Source organism: Sciurus vulgaris, assembly GCF_902686455.1.
Source record: "Sciurus vulgaris genome assembly, chromosome: 10".
Lineage (NCBI taxonomy): Eukaryota > Metazoa > Chordata > Mammalia > Rodentia > Sciuridae > Sciurus > Sciurus vulgaris.
This window is the reverse complement of record NC_136470.1, coordinates 50,000,916-50,025,264: the sequence shown is the minus strand read 5'-3', so window position 1 is coordinate 50,025,264 and position 24,349 is coordinate 50,000,916. Positions and strand designations below refer to the sequence as shown.

Genomic DNA, 24,349 nt, shown 5'->3' with positions numbered 1-24,349 from the left:
CTATACTATTTGCAAGCAGTATGTGTTAATAGACTTTACTATTAATAAAAAGCCAGTTTGGATAGATTAAAAAAAGAACTACCTGGAGAAACTGAAGAACATCAAAATAAATTTAGCCCTTCCAGGTGCACAGTAAATGTTTTTTAGCATGAGTAAATGAGTGACATTCTAAAGCTTGGAATAATAACAGTTAACCTTAATTTTCATTCATTTAATTTCGATGGGGTGGAAAGGGAGGCATGCATATTAAATTTTTGAGAAAAAAAATTAAGATGAAAGAACCTAAAATAATACACCAAATGCCTGTTTCTATCATCACATATACCAACTGTTCTTTTATTTACTTAATGTGTTTACTTTAAAAAGCAAATAAAGTTTAACTGATACCATTTTTTCTCTCCTTCTACTTCCTGGAAGACAAAGCACAATCATAAATGTTGGATTCTTCCAGTATTTGTTCTCTCTTTATAATACTAGGAATAATAATAGAAACATTTCATGTGATGGTTTAATATTTCTGTGAATGTTATGAAACTATATGCTTTTTCTACAATTCCCTATTTTCATTCAATATGTTATTTGTAATCCGTCTGGATACACGCTATGCTATTTCCTTCATTCTCCTTACTATGTGCAATAGTAACGAAACGCCCTTTTCTGCTCTGCCTCACTTAGACTGTGTAAAGTAGAACTTACACAGAGGAACTTTTCTTTATGTTGTGATTCTGCCACTGCCAATGGCAAAATTCACTAGCTGGGTGACACTGGGCAAGTTAAGTGATTGTTCTGAAACTCAGTCTTCAAATTTATAATGGAGGCTTAATAACTTCTACCACTTAAGATGTGTTTGTAGGCTGGGGTTGTAGCTCAATGGTGAAGTGTTTGTGGGGCACTGGGTTCAATTCTCAGTACCACATTAAAAAAAAATTAAAATGAAAGTATTGTGTCCATCAATAACTAAGAAAAAAATGTTTTTAAAGAAGATGTGTTTGTGACAAGTGAGAAAACATGAAAACAGGATGTAGTGATGGTGCAAAAAATAATGGTAGAGATTATATATTTGACAGATATAAATCTGAGTCTCTAAGCGAAGGCCCCACATAACAGTACATTACATAACAATAATCTTGAGTTTGCATTAATTTTTCTCATTGTACCCTTAACTTAGCTATTGGTCTTAATTCTCTTTTATATCAGTAAGCTTAGTTCATCCTTAAAATGTAGTCCTGGATACATCTTAGTGTTCTCAGGCTCATCTTACAAAATTGAACGTTGTTACCTTTAAAATACTTTCCTTGGAATTAAAAGGCTTAAACTCATAAAATTATGAAACGATGGTATTAAGTATTTATAAAATGATACCTATGTTCTTCTCTATGTATAATCAAAAAAGAATGAATAATATTCTCCAACTTTCATTCTGTAGAGTAGCAAATAATAATAGAACTCAGAGTTATGGATTCAATCAGACCATAACTATACTACTACATGGACCACCTTCCAACTTGCAATTTGAAATTAAAAATATAAGCATATCTTGAACTATTCGTTTTATGTAATCTGCAAATTTTAAAAAACCTAAACAGTCCAATAATAAATATAGTCTGCTCAATAGATTGAAGTCTGAGATGCATTAAGAAACTTGAAATTGGGCTGGGTTTGTGGCTCAGTGGTAGAGTGAGTGGTAGAGCTTGCCTAGCGTTTGGGAGGCACTGGGTTTGATCCTCAGCACCACATAAAAATAAATAAATAAAGGAAAAGAAACTTGAAATTACATTGTGAATCTCCCTGTGATTTTTAAGGTATTATATTTTGGTTCAACAGATTTTACACAATTCGCTATAGAGAAAAGGATAAGGAAAAGAAATGGATTTTTCAACTCTGTCCAGCCACTGAAACAATTGTGGAAAATCTAAAGCCCAACACAGTTTATGAATTTGGAGTAAAAGACAATGTAGAAGGGGGAATTTGGAGTAAGATTTTCAATCACAAGACTATTGTTGGAAGTAAGTACCTGGAATTGTTTGTTTCAGTAAACTTTTTGTAATATTTTTCCTTTTCCCCTAATTATCTAATTTTAATTATTTTATTGTGTAATATAAAATTAGTTAATTTCCATGTTTTCAGTTCCATTTTCTATTTAAGAAAATGCAAATGCATAGAATTTAAGTATTTATATTTCAAAATCCTTTTTTAATAATGTGATTTTTAAAAATAAGTGGTAAATATTTGATGTCTCCATTGATGTCATAGGCCCTTGTAGTATATTTATATAAATTGCTGACCATTGAACACCAATTAAGCCAAAAAATAATAGCAACAATATGTATAAATGTTTAGAATGGAAAGATAGACCAGCAGAAGTGATTCTAAAAATATTTGGGGGGGAGGTGAACCCTCACTTTTCTTCTAGTTATCCTCTCATTAAAACTTAATTGGAATCAATATTTGAAAGGAGAGTACATAATATAATATGCCCAAGTTAGAGTATGAGTTGTAGTTGTCTTCATAATGATGAACTGGAACTGATTTAGAAACAAGAAGAATTAAAATAATGTCATTTTACCTTTTTTGTCAGGTAAAAACAAAGTGAATGGGAAAATCCAAAGTACCTATGACCAAGTCCACACAGTGGTATGTACCAGTTCACATTTAAGAATTGTTTAAAAATTATATCTGCATTATATTTTAATTAAAATAAATAAATAGTTCTATTAGAAGTTACTAAAATTATTATCTGATTAGCAATAGGTAAAGTGCTTAGGAATTAGCTTCTTTTTCTTGAAAATAGAACTATGATTTGAAATCATCTCTAATTTGCTTGAAACTCTAAAATTCTGAAATTCCATATAGTTATTCTGTTATTTGAATATTCTAGGTATTTTTAGGAATGCTTCTTCTATTGTATGGATTGTTTTTAATATAATACTTCAAAAGCGAGTTAGTTGGTCCACACTCTAGGTACATTGCTACAATTGAGATCTTTCCTTTTTACTTCCCATCACTTCCTACTTAAAGTAGCCAAGCTTTTCAAAGTGAAAAGGTTTCAGTTTGGTTTTGACACGTGCCCAACTTCTGTTCAATGCTGTAAATGTTTGTATAGTTTATGAGGTAGGCATTTCCTCTCCTGCCTCCATACTAGATATCCTTTTATGTCTTACTTTAGCAAATATTTTTCAAAGTTTGCTCTGAGAAGCATCATATCAGTTATGTACTACCTAGTATAATGTAAGCCATTGATACAGCCATATAGCAATATTTTCATTTCAAATCACATACCCAGTTGTAAAGTGAAAGTATTATGTCATTGAACAGGATTAGGAGGTACTTGGTAAGAAGAGGAAAGTTTGATGCTGGCTTTGTTTCCTATGTACTTAAGTATCCAGCCTGTGAACTACAGAACATGCAGAAGCTACATGAACATGCAGAATCTCTCTTCATGAGTGAAAATTTGCTCTTCAGTGTATACATGATCTGCCTGAATGTTTATCTTTTCATGTCTAATTAAATAGTTCACAGACTACCCTACTGGTGGTCATGTAGCCCAATTTGACCAAAAAAAAAGAAGTACATACTTAGGAGGACTCCTTTTTGTTCTGTTTTGTTTTATTTTGTTTTGTGTGTGGTGCTGGGGATCAAACCCAGAGCCTCCCCTATGATAAGCACAGGATCACCATCCCTAGCCCAGAAGGAGGATTCTTTTCAGTGACAGAAAATGGTTCAGGGTAAAATAGGACTGAGAATTAATCCTGATAAGACAAGTTGTTTCTATGGTTTCAATTGGCAGAAAAGCGTGTTCATTGTGAAATTATTATCAAATAATAATTACAAACATTATTATTGCCAGGAAACTATTTTGATGTTGTGTTGGTCAACTTTGTGTTGCTCTAACCAAAATACTTAACGAGAACAACCTAACGAAGGAAAAGTTTATTTTGAGCTCAAGATTTCAGATGTTCGAACCATGGTTAGCTGACTTCATGGCTCTGGGCCTAAGCAATGCCTAAGATGTGGAAGAGGAAAGCTTCTCAGCTCATGGCAGCCAGGAGACACAGAAAAGAAGGGTCCATGGACATATGTGGTCTAGGCCACACATTCATTGGCCTACTTCTTCCAGCCATACCCCCACCTGCCTATAATTACCATCCAGTAGTCCATTCATATGGATGAATCCACTGCTGAGTTTACAGCTCTCATAATCTAATCATTTACCTCTGAATATTCCTGCATTGCCTAACATGAGATTTTGTTGGTTTTTTTTTTTTTTTTTTCCCCTTCTAGGTTTTGCTATTTTTTTCTTGGTTTTTTTTTTTTTTTTTTTAAGGTTTTGCTGTTTTCCTAACTATTTAATATTTAAAGGTTTAGGATATAAAAACAGTGAAAAATGCATTAACAAATTTACCCATAACAAATCTATAAAAACTAGTATAAAACTATTTATGCTAAAACTTTAAAATTATTTTTTACTTTTTAAAAATTTTATTTTGGTACAAATTTATGGGGTCCAGTGTGATAATTTCATACATATGTACAGTGGGTTATGATCAAACAGGAAAGTTAGCATTTCTAAGTCCTTAAAATTTATAAAAAATTTTTTGATTAGCATATAATAATTACACAATATTATGGGGTATAATGTGATATTTCAGGGCAAGTATATAATATGTATCAAATTGGAGTTATTAATATTTGCATAATCTTATCATTACTTAGTGTTTGGAGCTTTTAAACTCTTCTGGGTATAATAGGTTTTTGTGAACTGTGGTCATCCCACTGTGCTATAGAACCTTAAAGTATATTACTTCTGTCTGTGTTTTAGTACTGCGTATCCAAACTCCTACTGTACCCCCAACCCTTCCAAACTTCTAGGAATTATACATTCAGATTGACTTTTTACAGCATCTATATATCAGAGAGACCATCCAGTATTTATGTGTCAGACTTACTTCACTTAACTTAATGTCCTCTGGTTTCATCCATTTTGCTGCAAATGATAGGACACCATTCTTTTAATGACTGAATAATAGTTTACTGTGCATGTATACCATGTTTTACTTATCCACTCATCTTTTGATGGGGCTCTAGGTTAATTTTATGTAGTAGCTATAGTGAGTAGTGCAGCAATAAACATGGGCCTGTAGGTGTCTCTTTGACATACTGATATCATTTTCTTTGGATATATGCCTAAAAGTGGGATTAGCTGGATCATATGGTAATTTAACTTTTTGTTGTTTGAGGAACCTCCATACTGTTTTCCATAGTGGCTATATTAATTTACATCCCCACTAATAATGTATAAGTGTATAATTCTCCTTCCCTTCACATTCTTGCCAATATTTGTTATTGTTTTCTTCTTAATAACAGCCATTCCTAAGTGGGGTGAGACAATATCTCATTGTGGTTTTGATTTGCATTTCACTGACCACTGATGAAGTTGAGCACTTTTTTTTTTTTTTTTTTTTTTTTTTTTTGGTAAATCCACTGACCATTTGAATGTCTTCTATTAAGAAAATATGTATTTGTATCATTTTGTCATATTCAGATAATTTGATTTTTGCTCTTAATTTTTCAAGTTTCTTTTGTATTTTTGATATTAATACTTTGTCAGGTGAATAATTTGCAATATATTTTTCCATTCTATAGCATGTCTCTTCACTGTTTTTCTCCTTTGCTGAATAAAAGCTTCTTAGTTTGATATAATCCCATCTATTTTTGTTTTGTTCTCAGTGCTTTTTGGGGTCTTATTCAGAAAATTTTTGCCTGTACTGATGTCTCAAAGTGTTTCTTCTATATTTTTCTCCTAGTATTTTCAAAGTTTCTGGTCTTACATCTGGGTCTTTGATCCATTTTGAGTTGATTTTCATGCAGGGTGAGAAATAAGGGTCAAGTTTCAGTCTTATGCATGTGGATATCCAGTTTTCCCATTGAAAATTTCCCATTGAAGAGGCTGTCCTTTCTCCAAAGTATGTTTTACTGCCTTTTTCAAGAATCAGTTGTTGTTGATGTGTGTAGTTATTTCTGGGCACTCAATTCTGTTTCAGTAATCTGTGGATCTAAAACTTCAGAGTTTTATTTTTCTGTTTTCTAATCATATTTTTATTACAAAATTAAAATCATTCTAAATATGCAATTACATATCTTACTATTTTCACTTAGTCAAAATGTGGCTTCAGCATATTTCATGTCATTAAATGTACTTCATAAACATGATTTTAATTGCTGTTTATTACATAATATAACTATATTGTCATCTATTTAATTAGTTTCCTATTTGTAGGCATTCAAGCTATTTCTTATTGCTTTTGTTTTAAATGATGTTATAGTAAACTCATCATGAATCTTTGTTCTCATTTCTGATTGTTTCCTTAAAACAGATACCTAGAATTATCTATTTCTAGTTTAGGGTTTTAGCCTTTTTAAGCCTTCCTAATATATATGGTCAAATTTCTTTCCAGAAAGTCTGTATCACTTTACAATCTTGCCAGGAATATACCAGAGTATATCTTCATGTAATCCTCTCATTGTCAATATTATGTATTTCCATCACCAAAACTTTAACCAATGTGATAGTTTTAAATGGTTACTTTAATTTCCATTTCTCTGTTTGCTGATAAATCAGTACTTTCTCCACTCGTTTATTAGACATTTGTGTTTTCCATTTAATGAACTTTATTGCAGTTCTTTGTCCATTGGACATTTCATGGGGTTTTTTATTGAATGGTTTAAAGACTTTATGGATTAAAGAACATTGATCCTTTGTGATATCATCTAGAACACATTTGTTATTGATTAATTTTATGGGAATTTTTGAAGAAGGCAAGTCTTGAAATTTGCTCAATTAAATTATTAGACTTTTCCATTGTTATATCTTCAGTTGTGTTATATTAGAAAGGCTTTCCCTCTCCAGAGAGCCGATAAGTATATTTCCATCCATTTTTTAGTTTTATAAATGGTTTTATTTTGTAATAAACTCTAAGCTATATGGATTTTATTTTACTATTATATATATTAAATATATATATAAAGTTTCTATATTTATTGGACTTTGTCTTTTTTCTAAATAACCAATTGACTTAGTACTCTGTATTGAATTATACCACTAAGGTCTCTTTGATTTTGTCTCTCTTAAATCCAATCAGTATTGTGTAGGAAAGATAAATCTGCTATACTGCACATGTGGATTAGTATAATAGAATTGCTCTTTCATTCTCTTCTAGAACAGTCTTCATTTTCTGTTGTGAATGGTTTCCTAGGAAGAATAGCTTATCTCTGACCTTCTTGGCTGTCATTTTCAATCTTTCATGTGATTCGATGATGTCATTTTTTTCATTCCTTCTTTTCAGTTATCATATCTAAAAAAAATTTATTTATTTTGGCAGAATATTTCATTTAGTGTGAGTTACTCAGCAAGATTAGGAAAACTGATTGACATTTTACTATGGAGTAACTTAATTTTTTCTCCTCATTATAAAGAGCTATGATAGGAAGGGCTAGGGAGAAACTTCCTGTGTCTCTGACACACAGCCAAACATTTTATCACTTCAAGCTGTGAGGTGGAGCACCCACAATCAGCCAGCTCTGATGAGCTGTACTTTAAAACTCTTGGTTATTTCCAAAGGAAAACCCAAATTCATTGAAAAGATATATTAAGGTTTCTCTGTGAAGCTTTCCTTATGATTATTCTCAAAACAGCAGAAAAATAAACTGACATCTGTGCTCTTGGATGCTCTCAGACAGGGAAAAGTTCAAAAGAAATTATGTGGGACAGCCTTCAACTATCCTATATGACCACACAGAATTGATTTTGAAAACCAATTTGATACTTTAGCAGTATATTTCAGTCCAGATAAAGTCTGTGCCCAAATATTCACCCATGTCTTCTCTGAGACTGATTTTAGAAGGCAGTATTTCAAGAGATGTAAAATTAATTCCAGATGTTTTACTTTTTAAGGTTTCAAGCAAAAGACACATTGAAAAATGTGTTCATTCTTTATACATCCTTACACCTAAACCTAATAAGCAGCAAAAACTCCCTGAAACCTTCCTAAGAGGGTTATTCGAAATGGGAAAAATCATGTGAACTTTAGGCTGTCCTTTTTAAAAGATAAATGATATTTAGGTTAAAATTTTTGAAAAAAAATTTAAGGCATCCCATCTTATCCATCTGGTTGTGTTATACATTGTAATTCATATATGTAGTTGTGTTCTGAAGGCAAGCCCCAGTAGAGCTGTGGCAGGGTTGTGTAGCAGGATGTCTTCTGGTGGGTCACCACCTTTGTCCTATCTATTGTTAAATACTTTCCATAGCACTCCTGCCTACACCTCTAGAAAAATCAGAAAGGGTGTGTGCATAAGCATAGCTATATTTTTTTGTATGTAACATAAATTGTATGACTTGAGATCCATGTAATTAAGAAAGAAAAATACACTTACCTTGATACTTGTGCTGTTTTTACCATTTTGAGAGTCTATTATATTCTTTTTTATGAAAGTAAAAACAAATGTTTACTATTAGATTTTCTTATTTTAAGAAATAATAATAGAAAAAATGACTAAAATTTTAATACATTATCTCTTTTTAAAAAGTTACCTAACTAGTTCATTAAATAAAATCAATTTTTTAGTGAGTGGCACACTTAAAATGCATATTTTTAAATATAAATTTAATTAAATCAAAATCTCCTGGGTGTTCTACTAAAATATAACATTTATTTTTACTTTTTTTTTCTGTTCCAAATCCACCCATATTTTAGGAAAGCCATATCTTTTATTGATAAAAGTAAGTGTTGCCAGTGTTTAAAGTGTATCACCAGATGAGTCATGCGAATAAAAAGAATTACCTTTATAGTCCTACCCACACTTTAAGATTATGTAAACTTCTACTCTTAACAATCCTTGTCTCAAGCAGAAACTTGAAAAATATATATGTAGACCAACAATATCATCAAAGGTATATGTCTCATACCTTTCCTGCTGACCAGAAATTTGAAGACTAAGAAGTAGAATATTAGATTCATTTCAGCTAGATATTATATCGAATCAGTATGTTTCATAACTTTCATTAGAATGTCCTAAAAAATGAATTATAACCAGAATCTAACATGTCCAAGTTCTTCTCATGTGGTTTGGCTCTTGAGTCACTGATATTTGATTTTGAGCAACCTTTAGCCCCTCCCAAAGTGGACAGCTCCTCTTTCTCAGGGCCTGAAAATAGTTACATCTAAAATGAATATTTTGACACCACAAAAATCTCCAAATGGACACACCTACAAAAAATAGCATCCTTATGTTATTATTTTATTAAGCCTAATTTTCAAAACAATATTAGGAGGAAGTTAGTATACTGCAGGGTCAGTTGAAATTTCCTTTTCTATGTGAGGGTCGCAGCCGCTGTGTTTGTTTCTAAATAAGCATAGACTTTCTCTAGCCATGACCAAAAAAGCACACTAGATTTGTCTCAAGGGCATTTCCCTTTACCACTTCAGCATTCTTTCCCCATTAAGTGTCACCATCTGCATACTCAGTCACAACATCCAAGACAAACAGTAAAAGCGAATTCTCTTAACCAATCCTGCTCTAGGAACTTAAGATTCAACCTAGGTTGTAAAGGGACAGGTATCTGGAAAAGCAGAAACAGACAACACATCTCTTATAGGGTGGCAGGTAAATACACAAACTTTCTGGCAGGTAACATTTGAAAAATACTTGCTAAATGAAGGGAAGGATGAGAACTATGGGAGGAAGTAGTGACAGAGGGTTTAAGTAAGCCTAGGAGTCAGAAAGTTACAGAGCAAAGAGAGTCAACAGGAGAAACTGCTTAAGAATTGCTTCCAGGGTGGCGTCCATGGTGAGTGGTATTATGCTGATGCCATGTGTCTTGCTCAGTCTGTTTTGTGCTGCCAAAACAGAATACTACAGACTGAGTAATTTATAGAGAACAGAGATTGATTATAAACTTTGGAGACTGTGAAGTCCAAGATCAAGGAGCTGGCATCTGAGGAGGGCCTTCATCCCATGATGGAAGGCAGAGGGGCAGGAGAGCATGCCTGAGGGTTGGAGGGAGCCAGACTCATTCTTTTTTTCAGGAACCCATTCCAGTGTTAACTAACCAACTCCCCAGATAATGGTGACCTAATATCTTCTTAAAGGTCCCACTGCTGCATTGGGATTACATTTCTATCACCTGAATTTTGAGGGACAAATTCAAGCTATTGTATCATAACAGCCCCAACTACATGGCAGCCTGCAGAACTTTCCCTCTTCCCCCTGCCAAACCCCACACCACCTGTACCTGTGACTCTGATGCACATGAATAGATGTTCATGACAAGCTTAAGACAGAAAGGAAAGTGATGTCTTTTAAAAAATATTGTACATCAAACTCAGATAAAAGGGGGTAGTAATTATTTAAACACTGTTGTCTTAAAAGTTATCATACTATTTCATTTTCTGGTGAGTCCAGGTAACAGATGTTTCCTTAAACTTTTTTTTCAAGTACATATAAAAAGGATTCATACCTTGTGGATTTCTGGATGAGAATTTTATATTCTTTGGCAGAGATGTATGAGGTAGTGGGAGTTTCCTGATGCCCTTTAAAAACATTACCTCTTGCTGCACAGGAAGTTGAAAAGGAGAATCTCAAGTTTAAGGCCTGCCTTGGTAACTTACAACATCCTGTCTCAAAATTAAAACTAAAAATGACAGTTCAGTGATAAAGTGCAACTGGGTTCAATCCTCAGTACTGGGGCAGGGTGTGGGGAAGAACCTACCTATTGAGATGTAACTATCCAGTGTTGGTGGACCTTTGGATTGCAGATTAGATAAAACAACAATTATAGGTCTAGAATGAACTGCATTCTGCAGCTAAATGATTTCTTTATTTTTGGCAGCACAAATTGTACGTATAGTCTTGTCATCAAGTTAATAGAACATTGGTCTGTACTCAAGTAAGAACTCAGAGCAGAATTTGTTCCATTCATGTGAAGAGTAAAATATTTTCCCTTTGTCTTTGTCAAAAAAAATTGTCTTAAGTTAATTGTTACAGCACAGGGAAGAAAAATTGGTATAATACAATTCAAAGGCAACAAACACAGCCACATGTAAGCATCTCTGCTATAATGTGTTAGGTGTTTCTGAAAAACTTCACTTTCTGCAGAACATGTACATGTGACCATAATTACTAATAGTATATAATTCAATATTGCTAAGATAAGTATCAAATGTCTCACCCCAAAAAAAGGATGGATAAGTGGTAGACAAGTTTATTAGCTTGATTTAATCACTCTGCATTGTATATTTTTATCAAAATGTCACATTGTATATCCTAAATATATATACAATTATGAAAAAAATATAAAAATAGAAGTGGCAAAAATAAATGCTAATGGTTTTAATATTTTAAAAAATTCTCAAAGTTTTCATAGGTAAGAGGTAGATAGTGCAGTGAAGGGGAGCCAGGTAGACTACTCTTAAGGGGGACCCAAAAATATAACATGCCACGTGTCTGTCTGTCCTCTTCAGAGAAGGATCTGTGTGCAAGTGCTGAAAAAAAATCTTTCTTATATTGAAGCAGAAAGGGGTCTTCCTACCAGTGCGACCTCTAAGCTGAGAGTATTTTTCTTTCTCATTAAAGGCTGTTTACTATTCTCCTCCCTTTTGCTGGGAAAAACCATGTCTAAATTATGTTTAAATCATTTCTCTGATCACCAGAAGTGTGCAGCTAAGTTTCCACACAGAAGCATATATGGCAGCTGAACAGACTGTAGATTAAGGTAACTTTGCCTGATTAGAAATGTAATTCCCCTTGATAGGAATCTGGCAAATAGATGAAAGTACGCAAAACAAAGTCACTATCAGCTTATAAGAAATAACTGCTATTAAAAATAGCACAACCATGATGTCTTTCCTTTGGATCTTTTATTTCTGTATATTTGCTATAAAATTGCATCAGACCATGGATGCATATTTGTATTCTTTGTGTTTATTCATAATCTGCATATTTTCTACTTTATTAAATAGAAGTAAAAAATCGAACCACATAATTTATTTAATAAAACCTATATTGTTGAAGAATAAGATTGTTTTAAATTATGGTAATAAACATTCTTGTGCATAAATGATTATCTGTATCTTTGATTAATTCCTTAGGCTGAGATGGTAAGGAGGAAATTGCTGGGTCAATGAGTACAGATACCCCTTTGCAAAAATTACCTGATGATAGTAAACATTTGTGTTTTTTAAATATGAGAACCTTAACTCAAGAAAAATAGGTTGGTGTGATGGCCCTTCTTTAACATGGGCATATAATTTATTAAAATGATAGCATGTAAATAAGTGTCTTGCTCACAACTATAAACCCCTATTTGCCTAGTATCTCACATCCACACATTGTTCACAGTCAACAGATCTGTTAACATGGTGTGTCTACATCACGAACACAAGTTAGACCAGGTATCCAAAACTTTGACAACCTTTCAGCTCACCTATGATCTATGCATGGCTACATGTTGCTCTCATCTGTCATATTCCTGGTTCCTGATGATGTCCAGCAGTGACTCTGCTTTAAAGCATAAACCTAGTTCAAGCCACTGTGTGGCATCAAAACCTCCAGTGGAACCTCTGAGGCAATTTGGGTGAGAGGAGGAAGCATAGTCCTCTGTAACATGCCTTTCTAATTCTGAAGTCCCTTGTGTGTAAGTAGGTGCAGATGGTTGAATACAGTCTTTGAACTAAGAACCATCTGGGACAGTTCTGCCCTCTCAGGCAATAAAGGCTTTGTTCTAGCAGCTCATAGAGGTTGTTGTGTCTGTAGTAACAGCAGCAGCAGCAGCAGCAGGGTGTGCTTGAACAATTGATCTTGATGGGCTTTAAAAGATAATATGTAGCTTAGCATCTTTTTGAGAGGCAATGTAAAGACAGAACTTGCCTGAGTCACTTCTCAAATTGAATGAAGATAAACCTATATTCAACACTGAGGAATTAATTTCCTTCCCTTGCAGTTTCTAACTAAATGAGAGTTCCGAATAAATTGCTTCTGTCAATACCTTTGGATAATTGTGGTGGAAACCAAGTGAGCCCAATAAAATAGAGGCAGATATGTGGGCTAAAGATCTATCCAGTGACTATTAAACCTGCCTGAGAGAAGTCATTGAAGACAAGAAAGGACTGTTTCTTTAAGTTATTAGCATTGAAGTGAAAGTTGATTTTCTCCCTCTCTTTTCAGCCAGCTTATGTCCCAAAGAAACTGATTCCAATAACAATCATCAAGCAAGGTAATTAGTCTGCTCTGGGTATGTAAGAACTAGCTTCAATATACTTTTACACTAAGATAATTACATATTTTCTCAAATTCTTTGATAGCTGTTTTTCAGAAAAAGTTTGAAGAAACTAGTATGGTCTAGTAAATTAGCACTGAATAGATCATTTGGGCTCTTGTACCAATATACAAAACCTTGCAAAAGTCACACTGTTTCGACAACCCCAGACAAAGCAACCATAAGAAGTATTAAATTTTAAAACATAAATATATTAACAAGTATTAATTTTAAAAACAAATATGTGGAACTTCATTCAAGATTAAGATACCATGCATGAAGAAAGTCATTAATAGAATATTTATATTAGGATGTGAAAATGAAAACTGTGATTTAGTGGTCACTTAGGGGAAGTAAAGATGCTCAGGTTTTAAGAATTATGTCTATTTCCGTATCCAATTTTGGTTTTTTTTTTTTACTTTGTTATTCACATCATTAAAATGATTCCATTATTTCCAGAAAATTTCTTGATGGAAGAGATGAGGGCTTAAAATAGTTCTTCATTTTAAGAAAACACAATATTCTATGTGTACTTTCAAAACAGCCTCAGTTAGAACTGAAATTATCTAGAGTCTCTGCTTCAAGAATGTGTGTTTCTACTTTTTCATTTCTTCATCATGGTCACATTTCATGCTAGTTTCGATTGACTTGGGGAAAGGGCAGTTTTCAGGGATTGGAGATAGGAAGGAAATTTTCCAATAAAGAGGCAACACTTTATGATAGAATAATAACCTTTTGTTACCTAAAGGCAGAGGTATTTAGGTAATCCTAAATTACCTGTGTAGCCAGCTCACTGAGTTGCTTTTTATTAATTGCTAAGATTGGATTAGGACTTTCACAGGACAGATGGCTTCACATTATTAGCTCCTTACTGCCTCCTGTTTTTAACCCCAATGTACTATTATCTTTTGTATTTCAACAGTGATTCAGAATGTTACTCATAAGGCTTCAACTAAATCCCCAGATAAGACTCCCTATGGAGGACCAATACTAGGTGAGTCAACCTTGAAACCTGTGTCTAGAATCAGCAGCTTAGAGTATCTTTTAATAATAGGGCCCTGAAAGAGTTTTGCACCACAAGTAGGTCTGTTAAATTGTCCATCCATTTCCTTTCCCTGTGTACCACTCTGACGTGTGTCCCTTCCAGGCTAATAGCCAAGAGACGCTGCCTTTATCATGATGTGTTCAAGAAGTAGCCTTAGCCCATGCCCAGTGGGAATGATGGTGTTCATCCTACCTGCCCACAGGGTTGTTTGAAGTTATGAGGGAGTCTTCCTTATATTGAACTGTTCTTTTAAAAATCACTATCATTGGGTTGGAGATGTAGCTTGGTAGTAAAATGCTTGCCTAGCATGCAGGAAGTCCTGAGTTCATTCCTAATACTGACATATATTTATATATAAATAATTGATAATAATCTTGGTTCACCACACATCTTAAGCAGACATTTTATAATTTTCAAATCTATAGATTAAATCCAGAAGATTTCAGTTGTTCAGTTCTAAATATGAAAAACACTATTTAAAAGGTATGATCATATTTTCTCCCAACATTTTAAATTTGGGGTCAAAATTGACTAACCAAAATAAGTGCTAAGCTTCATGTTCTAGTACCTGATGTTGTGAGCTTTATTTTATGTCATGATTTATTGTCTTCCCCTATCTTATTTATATTTATTTTCCTTCCAGTTCACCTTATTATACCAGGTCCTAATGACACCACTGTAAAACTTCCTACATCCATAATGTTTGAGATTTCAGATGCAATCAAGACACAATTGGGTAAGCAGCAAAATTCTACATTTGGACTTTTCATTGACTGTGTACTAGTACTGACTTGGGATTCTTAGGATATTCGAGGAATCTTGTAAATGAGATGTTTGATTGCAAAGTAAAAAGAGCAGTAAGGAGGTTGGAGTGTTAGAGATATTTGTACAAATCACATTCTGTCATAAATATAAATATTTAACTATAGATGTTATATAAATGTATTTATATATGCTTTATAAACTCATTAAACTATGTTATCAAGGTGCCATGAGACATATTCAATGAGCAATAATGTAAATGTCAGATATATCAGAATTACTATTTACTTGAGATTGATATTGCTTCCTACTTCTAGAAAGAACTGGTGTGATTTCAGTGTTAAAAAACAAAACATAATTTTAAAAAATAGCAGTAAAATCCACTAAAAGGGGAGCCAAGGAATAATTGTGGTGGTCTCTTGGATGACTGCGTTGCTCTTTTTGAGTATCAAATTAGACTCTGAATTGTCCCTATAGAAGGGGATCTCAAACTTGATTGAGGATCAGAAGCATCTAGTGGGCTTCTGAATATATAGATTGCTAGGACCCATCCTCTAAGTTACTTATTCAATAGTTCTGGGGTAAGGCCTTAAGAGTTTGCATTTTTAACAAGTTTCCAGGGACCATACTTTGAGAACCACCCTTAATGTTTCTGGAGAACATCTTGGATTGGCAACTGGGGAAGAAACAACATGATGTGGTATAAACTGAACAAGATATAAAAGGGAAAATGTTTTCTCTGAGCTAAGCACTACCTACAAACATTAGCATTTAATATATAATTGAATTAAGAAGTGGTATGGATGTAGACACAGAAGTCCAAGCCCAACTTGCGCAGCTTTCATTCAACAAATACTTATTAAGCATTATTCCATGCCTGAACTGCAAGTTCCTGGGAACTATAATGGTGAGTTACACAAACCTAGTGCCTGCCCATACTGGAACTTCAGACATGGCACTTATGGGGAAAAGTCAGTCTCTCAACAGTGCAGCAGAAATTAAGTTAATGCCATCTCTTTTTTAGTTGAGAGAGTGAAGAAATGACAAATGAGATATAACAAAATACTCTTATTTTAATAAAATACTATGGAAGAAGGGCAACAAGATGGAATAGAGTCATCTAGTACTCACCTACTTCTCCATAAGACTGAAAAAAACAACAGGTGTGTAGCTGCTTGTTTAGGTACATGACTGGGAGAGAGCACTGGAATTTAATGATGAGAGGAAGGTCTGGTGAAACCTGGAGATTTTGTATAACAGACTAGCAAGAGAGAGAGTGCACCAGAACCCTGCTGAACAGCAACACATCTAGTGGAAGGAAAGTATCCCCTTAGCCAAGGCATAAGTGAAAGAGGAAGTCCCAGAGAGCTCCATTAGCACAGAATGCAGCCTCACCACTTAAGAGAACTAGGATCTTCAAAGAGCTGGTTTTAGTAGTTCACTGTATTTCCCAGTAAATCCTCAGGGCGCTGTAAACAGGAGCCATCTTAAGAAAAGTATTACTGTCTGAGAGTATACTGCTCTGGGGGACGGAAATACCAGCATTTCCCACTTCAAGGATCCTGCAGCCATTTCATTAAGAGGCTTCAGCAAGTGACCATCTCATGAATTAGCCTTGACCTGGGGAGTAACTCTGACCCAGGTCTGCTTAGTTTTATGGTGTGGGAAATGCACATAGCAATGCAGAAGGTGCTTCTCTATAAAATCAGTGGTTTAGGTTACATGCCTTCTGAGTCCAGGGAGTACAGTCTCGGGTTTCACGCAGGAACCAAGTCTGAGGTCACCAGGGTCAAAGGCTGCAGAGCTTATGGATTCTGAATCCTGCTGCTCCCTCCCAACACAGATCTCTGTGACACCAGCCCTTCTCTCTACCCTCAGAGGTGTCTGGGAACACATCACAGTGCTAGTGCTTGTCCAGCTGTTGGATTGTGCAGTGAAAAAGCACAGAAGATAATCTTGGCCTGGCACATTTTGTATTCCATGCCAGCTTGCTCCAGTGTCAGCCACAAATCACTCCTGCTAGTCACCCAGCAACTACAGCTGAAAAAATGGGGCATTAAAACCCATAGCCATTGCATGGGGGGGTGCAGAGTCTAAAAAGACCTGAAGAGAAGCTCTGATCAGCATAGGTCCCAATCATCCACCCTAACACCCTCATCCAAGCACATTGGCAAGGGGCATTTTATTTTAATTTTTAAAAAATTTTCCCTTTTTTATGTTTTAATGCTTCTCCTTTGTATTCGTTTTCTCAGTCTGCCTTTTATTTTTTATTTATTTTCCCCTTTTCCATTTTTTAGATTTTTATATTTTTGGTCTCATCAATTTATTTATTTATTTATTTATTTATTTTTTGGTGGTGCCAGGGATTGAGCCCCAGGACCCTGTATCCATTGGGGTGTGCTTTGCTACTGATGTACATTCCCAGACCAGTTGAGAGGAGTTATATGTAGCTCCAGTGGGCACTTTGAGAGATACTTAAAGAACAGGGGAGATAAGAGCTGACAGTCATCCATCCATTAGCAGGAAAAGAGGGGCTCTGAGGTTTACTTCTGGACAGAGACCCAAACAATAACAGCAGAGAGGAATAATACAACCATTATGGACACCGCACATATGAGAGTACTCTGCACTGATCACCCCCACACCCAATCAGATCACACATTGTTAACAAGACTGAGTGTGGGTGCCACAGAGGGGGAGCAGGGATCCCAGCCCATACCTGTCCCTGTGAAACACCAGTAATTGTAGCAATATCTAAACAAAGAATAAAAGCTTCCTCCCCTTCACCACAATTGGAGCAACCAGTATCAGAATTGCTTTCAAGTAACAGGTCCAATATCAATAGTACCTATGGAAATCCCCAACCACCTAATAAGGGGCTTCCACTTTCATTGTAGGAATAACCACAGGGTTCACCCAATACTGTGCTGTATATACCATACCTGCTTGTGTTTCCAGAGGGCCCTCACTCTTATAAGACCTATGAAAGAGGGCTTCCCTCAGATTCTGATACCGTACTTACTATATCCAGACTCACTAGTCATGGCCAAAAGAAACCACAGAGAGATTAAATTATGGAGTCTAATAGGAAATAAACTCAATATTGTACAATAAACCAATACCCTAAGACATGTTGCAAAGTGAAAATTGCTTACTAAGAAAGTCATCATACAAAAGTAGAAGAGATATCCATCCCAACAGATGTGCAAATCTCAAAAACACAAGAAATATGAAAAGCAAGTTAACATGACACCTCCTAAAGTTCATAACTCTCTAGTAACAGATTCACAAAATATTAAGTGGATGAAATGCTAGATATGGATTTTAAAACAATAATCCTAAGAAAGCTCAATGAAATACAAGGAAATACAGATAAATGGTTAAATGAGTTAAGGCAGACAATGAAGGATGTGAGGGTGAATTAAGTAAAGAGAGATTTTTTAAAAAGAGTAACAGAGAAATCTTAGAAATTAAAAGTTCAATAAGTCAGATAAAAATCTCAGATGAAAGCCTCAAAATAGGCTACATCAGGCAGAAGAAAGAATATAAGGGCTTGAAGACAAGTATTTTGAAATGTTATACTCAAACAAAAATAAAGAAAAAATAAGGAAGGAAAAGAACATACAAGATCTCTAAGAAGCCCTTTAAAAAATCAAATGTTCGGCTCAACGACCTACCTGGGGAGAAAAGCTACAGGCAGATGATGTAGAAAAACTCTTCAAGGAATAATAGAAAATTTTTCAAGTCTTAGGAAATACATGGACATCCAGGTACAAGAGACATGTAGAATACCAAATAGACATAATCAGAATAAGAAGAACCGCTTTATGATGTTATAGTTAAATTGCCTAAAGTACAGGACAAAGAAATAATATTAAATCTGTAAGAGAAGAACCAAGCTACATTTAAAGACAAACCCTTAAGACTAACAGCATATTTCTCAAAAGAAAATCTAAAGGTCAAGAGATCATGGAATGATGTATCTCAAGTTCTAAAATTTGAAATTTCTAACTGCCAACCAAAATTAACTATTCCCAGCAAGGCTAGTCTTCACAATTGAAGAAGAATAAAGACCTGATGTGATAAGTATAAACCTAAACTAAGACCACCAGAATTACAGAAGATGCTTAAGGAAATTCTACATACAGAAGAAAGAAAAAAAAAATCGCCATCATGAGAGCACATGAAAGAATAAATCCCATGAGAAGGATAGATACACAAATTAGAAATAGGAAAGAATCAGCCATCAAACTTCAAAGATTAATAAAAGGAAATAAAGAATATTTAAAACAATCAGAAGAAAAGTCAACAAAATGACAGATAAGAGTTCACAATTTGAATAGCTTTGAATGTGAATTATCTTAATTTTCCAATGAAAAGACACTGAATGAACTAGAGAACAAGAACCCAACAATATGTTACTTATGTGAAACATGTGAAACTCACCTCACCTGAAAAGACATACACAGACTAAAAATAAAATGATAGAAAATAAAATCCAAAAGCAGGCAAAGGAGATAAAGAAGGTTACTACATATAGGGAAAAATTCATCAATAAGATACAATGGTTATGAATTGACATGTTGAAGCATCCACTTTTGTAAAAATACAAAAAATACATGCACCAAAAAAAACAAAAACCTACTAGACATAAAGGGAAAGATAGGCCCCAATATCATAATTCTGGGTGACTTCAATTCCCCACGCTTACCAGTGGATAGAAGATCCAAAAAATTAACAAAGAAACATCAGAGTTGAATTACACTATAGATAAAATGGGTTTAACAACGTATAGAATATTCCATTCAATAGCTGCAGAATACACATTCTTTTCATTAGCTTATGAAACTTTTCTTAAAATAGACCACGTATCAAGTCACAAACCAAGTCTTAACAAATTGAAAGAAGTTGAAATAGTATCTTGCATCTTCTCTACTCACTAGTAAAGAATGAAACTAGCAATCAACAGCTATAGAAACTGCATGAATTATACAAACACATGGAAAGTGAACATCATACTTTGGAATAAACTATAAGTCACTGAAGAAATCACAGGGGAAATTAAAAAGCATCTTAAATCAAACAAAAAATGGAAGTACAACATACCAAAACCTATCGAGTGCAGCAAAAACAATTCCAAGAAGGAAGTTTATAGTTTTTATAGTGAGTATACCTGCATTAAGAAAGAGAGATTCATATAAACTAATGAAGAATCTCAAGGTCTTAGTGAAAAAAGAACAAACCCAAAATCAGTAGTAGGAAGAAATAACATAGGTCAGAGCATAAATAAATGAAATGGAGACTAAAAAGAAACAGTACAAAAGATTGATGAACTCAAGAGTCAGTTCTTTGACAAGTCAAGCAATAGTGACAAAACAGAGTCGGACAAGAAACAGTATTTTGAAAAACTATATGTCAGTCACTTGGAAAATGTAGAAGAAATGGACAAATTTCTGAATGCATAATTATACCTATTAAAATTGAACGAAGAATTATAAAATCTAAATAGATAAATGAAAAGTAATGATATTGTCTCCCAACAAAGAAAATTCCAGGACCAGATGGTATCACTGCTGAATCTTACCAAAATCTTAAAGAATAATTAACATCAATGTTCCTCAAATTATTCTATAAAATAGAAAAGGAAGGAATCCTTCTCAACTCATTCTTTGAAACCAGCATTACCCTGCTACTAGAACCTGACAAGGACACAAAAACATCAACAAAAAAGAAAACTGTAAATCAATATTCTTGATGAACATAGAGGTAAAATCTCAATAAAATACTTGCAAATAGAATTCAGCAGCACATTAAAAAGATCATATACCATGTTTAATTTGGTTTCATTCCAGGGATGTGCAGATGGTTGAACATGTGCAAATCGATAAACATAACACATCACATAAGTAGAATCAAGGATAAAAATCACATTATCATCTCAATAAATGCAGAAAACATGTAATAAAATTCACCATCCCTTCATAATAAAAATCCCTGAACAAACTATGTGTAGAAGAAGCATAGCTCAACATAATAAAGGCTATTTATAACAAACCCACAGCCAACATCATACTGAATAGGGAAATACTGAAAGCATTTCCTCAAAGAAATTTTCTTCTAATTATAGTTCTTTGGGGAATCATGCCACATGGAGATGTTCAGTCTTGTTCACACAAAGCCAAGCAACTTAAGTTAGATGAAAACAAAAACACAGCAATTTCAGTCACTTCATGTGTTTTTAAAAATCTAGACCCTTAATTTTGCATAAGCAGCATTATCAGGATATGGAAGTTGGTTTTTTTCCATATTTTGCTCATTCGGTGCTAGGCAACCAGATAAAAGTTTTAAAAAGTAAAACTTTAAGTTCCTCTCAGGTGTTAATTTTGAGAAATTCCTGGAAAGAGAAGGAGGAAAACCTTAGGTAGTTGGAAGTACATACCCAGGATTCTTCCATTCATCTGTTCTCTGCCCAGAGACTATATTTTTTACCTTGTTCCTCGGAAGGGCTTTTTGGAAGGAGAAGGAAAACTACCCAGGCAATCTCATTTTTATTTGGTCCCTAATGTGTTCACCAAAACTACAAAGACCAGGGTTTGTGAAGGATGGTCAAGTGAGAAGAGTTACTTTCTAGATGACTGGTGCCGCTTTTGAAACAGAAGATATGATGTTTTATTCCTTAGTCTTCAGTGATATTTCCTGTTCATTTTTTTTTTCTTTTGCCAAGTTTCACATGCTGCCTTAAAATGAATTTAGTCTTTGGTGCTTTTTCTAACTTTGGGAATTATGTTGGATTTTTTTTGTTTTTGTCTTTCTGGTATGATTCAGGATAGTGTTATTTTAATAAAAATATTAAATGCAAATATATGTGTAAATAAAAATAAGAAATACCTTTTAAAACTAGATTTCTGGGGAAATACCTGTCTTAAACTTAGAGTATGAAAAATTTCTTTTGCACTGAAGAGACTGATATTCAGTGTGTTTAAAAATGTCCAGTATGTCCAAGGAAAATCCTATCAAATGTATCATCATAACAGATTATGTTTCAAAAACTCTACATGAAATTTGTCTTTAATCTTTCATTGTATAAAACGTTTGGAAATACTTATATTTAGTGAAATAGTTACTATAGTCACATCAACTAACATTCATCCCCTTACATAGTTACCTTTTTGTGTATGTGATAGCACCAAAAAACTACTTTCTTAACAAATTTGTGGCATATAATGCAATATTATAACTGTAGACTTTATGTTGTGTCTTGTATTTCTGAACTTATTCATCCTGTGCCTCCTTTTCCCCTCTGTCCTGTATTTCCTCACTTCCTATTCCAAACCCCACCCCAGCTATCTGCCATTTTATTCTATGTGTGAATTTTTAAAAGACACTCCATATGAATGAGACCATGCAGTATTTTTCTTTATGTGTCTGGTTTATTTTACTTAGCGTAATGTCCTCCAGATTCATTCATGTTGTCATAAACAGCAGAATCTCCTCCATTTTAAAAATGGAATAGTATTCCATGTGTATCCACCAGTTTCTTGATCCAGTTATCTGTGATAGATACTTAGATTGTTTCCAAATATTGGTTGCTGTGGATAATGCCTCAGTAGAAATGGGGGTGCACGTGGCTCTGAGGTGCTTACTTTACTTCCTTTGGACATATACCCATTAGATTGCTGACCAGTTTAAATGATAGCTTTATTTTTAATTTTTTGAATCAGTTTCATACTGTTTTCCATGACTGTAGCAATTTAGATGTTCCCTTAGCTCTACCTCGTTTTCTCTTGTCTTTTTGATAATAGCCATCCTAATAGGATTGAGATGATATCTTGTGGTTTTAATTTATATTTCCCTAATGAATGGTGATGTTGATCGTATTTCTCGTTGACCATTTTTATGTCGTCTTTGGAGAAAAGTCTATTCAGGTCTTTGCTCATTTCGTCATCAGATTTTTTTTTTTCTATTTCCTAAAATATTTTTAATTGACACAGAACAATTATTCGTATTTATGAGGAACAGTGTGACATTTCAACTCATGTATTTAATGTGTCATGGATCAAATCAGGGTAACTGGTGTATCTATCACCCCAATGTACTTCATTGCTTTAGGAACATTAGAAATCCTATCTACTAATTATTTTGAAATATTCAATAAATTGTTGTCAGCCATAGTTTTTCCACTGTGTGACAGAACATTACTGAGTTGTATGAGTTTTTCATGTGTTTTGGATACTGAGTCCTTATCAGATACATGGTGTGCTAATCTATAGGCCCCTCTTCATTTCATGGATCATTTCCTTTGCTGTGCAGAAACATTGTTTTTACAAAAAGAGCGTGGGTATAAACAGTTTTTTATACTACCAAGGGAGAAATAAACTTTCCTGAAGTTAATTATCACTGTAGAATTCAGAAAAGTTGTATTTTTTAAGAGAGTAAATTCCAAAAATAATATCCCTATTCCAGCAGAGCCCATCACGGGACATCAAGAGATCTAATAGCTTTTGTTCTAAGAACACATGGTGTGAATAACGAGAGAAATAAACAAGAAAGCAAGTATTACACACTCATCTCCAAGGGCTATTCAAAGGGTTTGCCAAAGCCAAGACAGCCTGCCAAATATTGAAGGAAACAACTGTGCTGAAAAGGTACAGAAGAATAATGGAGGAAAAGGGATTTCCTGAATCTTAGGTCACATTCAGATGGCATTTTATTTTCCTAATGCTGAGATTGTGCATAGTGTTGGTGAACACTCATGGGTTGACATGAGAGGTGAAGATTCCCCAGTGTAAACATCTTCTCTATCTCCCTATTTCTCTGACATCTGGAACATCAGAAATACCACATGCCTTTATAAGGAATTAATGAAGTATAAAAAATACAAACATCTCTTGGAAAGGTAGTTTTTCTTTTTTTTTTTCAATAAGTCTAATTTGGGATTAATGTAATTGAAAACTAAAGGCATGTATTAACTATAAGGAGTTAAAGCAGTTCAGAATTCAGAGCATAAGTCTAGGATCTGAAGGTTAAAAAAAATGGTGAGAGGTCTTAGGCAAAGAATCACTGAAAACATAACATTTACTAAATAGGGAGAAAATTAGCCAAAACCATCCTGATAGGAAAGAAGATGGTGGAAAAAAGAAAATTTTTATTTTACCAAGGAAGGAAGGAATGAAGGAAGGGGAAGGAAAGGGAGGAAGGGAAGAAGAGAGGAAGGGAGGAAAGGAAGAAAA

The 24,349-nt window shown here is 34.1% G+C and overlaps 1 protein-coding gene across 1 annotated transcript in view; it reads left to right on the top strand.

Moving 5' to 3' along the window:
- The window catches only part of ABI3BP (ABI family member 3 binding protein), a 233,759-nt gene that overhangs the window by 95,755 nt on the left and 113,655 nt on the right, over positions 1 to 24,349 (top strand). Inside the window, 5 exon segments of the mRNA XM_079101410.1 lie at positions 1,825 to 2,006; positions 2,579 to 2,634; positions 13,222 to 13,270; positions 14,235 to 14,306; positions 15,001 to 15,093. Coding sequence (XP_078957536.1) covers positions 1,825 to 2,006; positions 2,579 to 2,634; positions 13,222 to 13,270; positions 14,235 to 14,306; positions 15,001 to 15,093 — 452 coding nt within the window.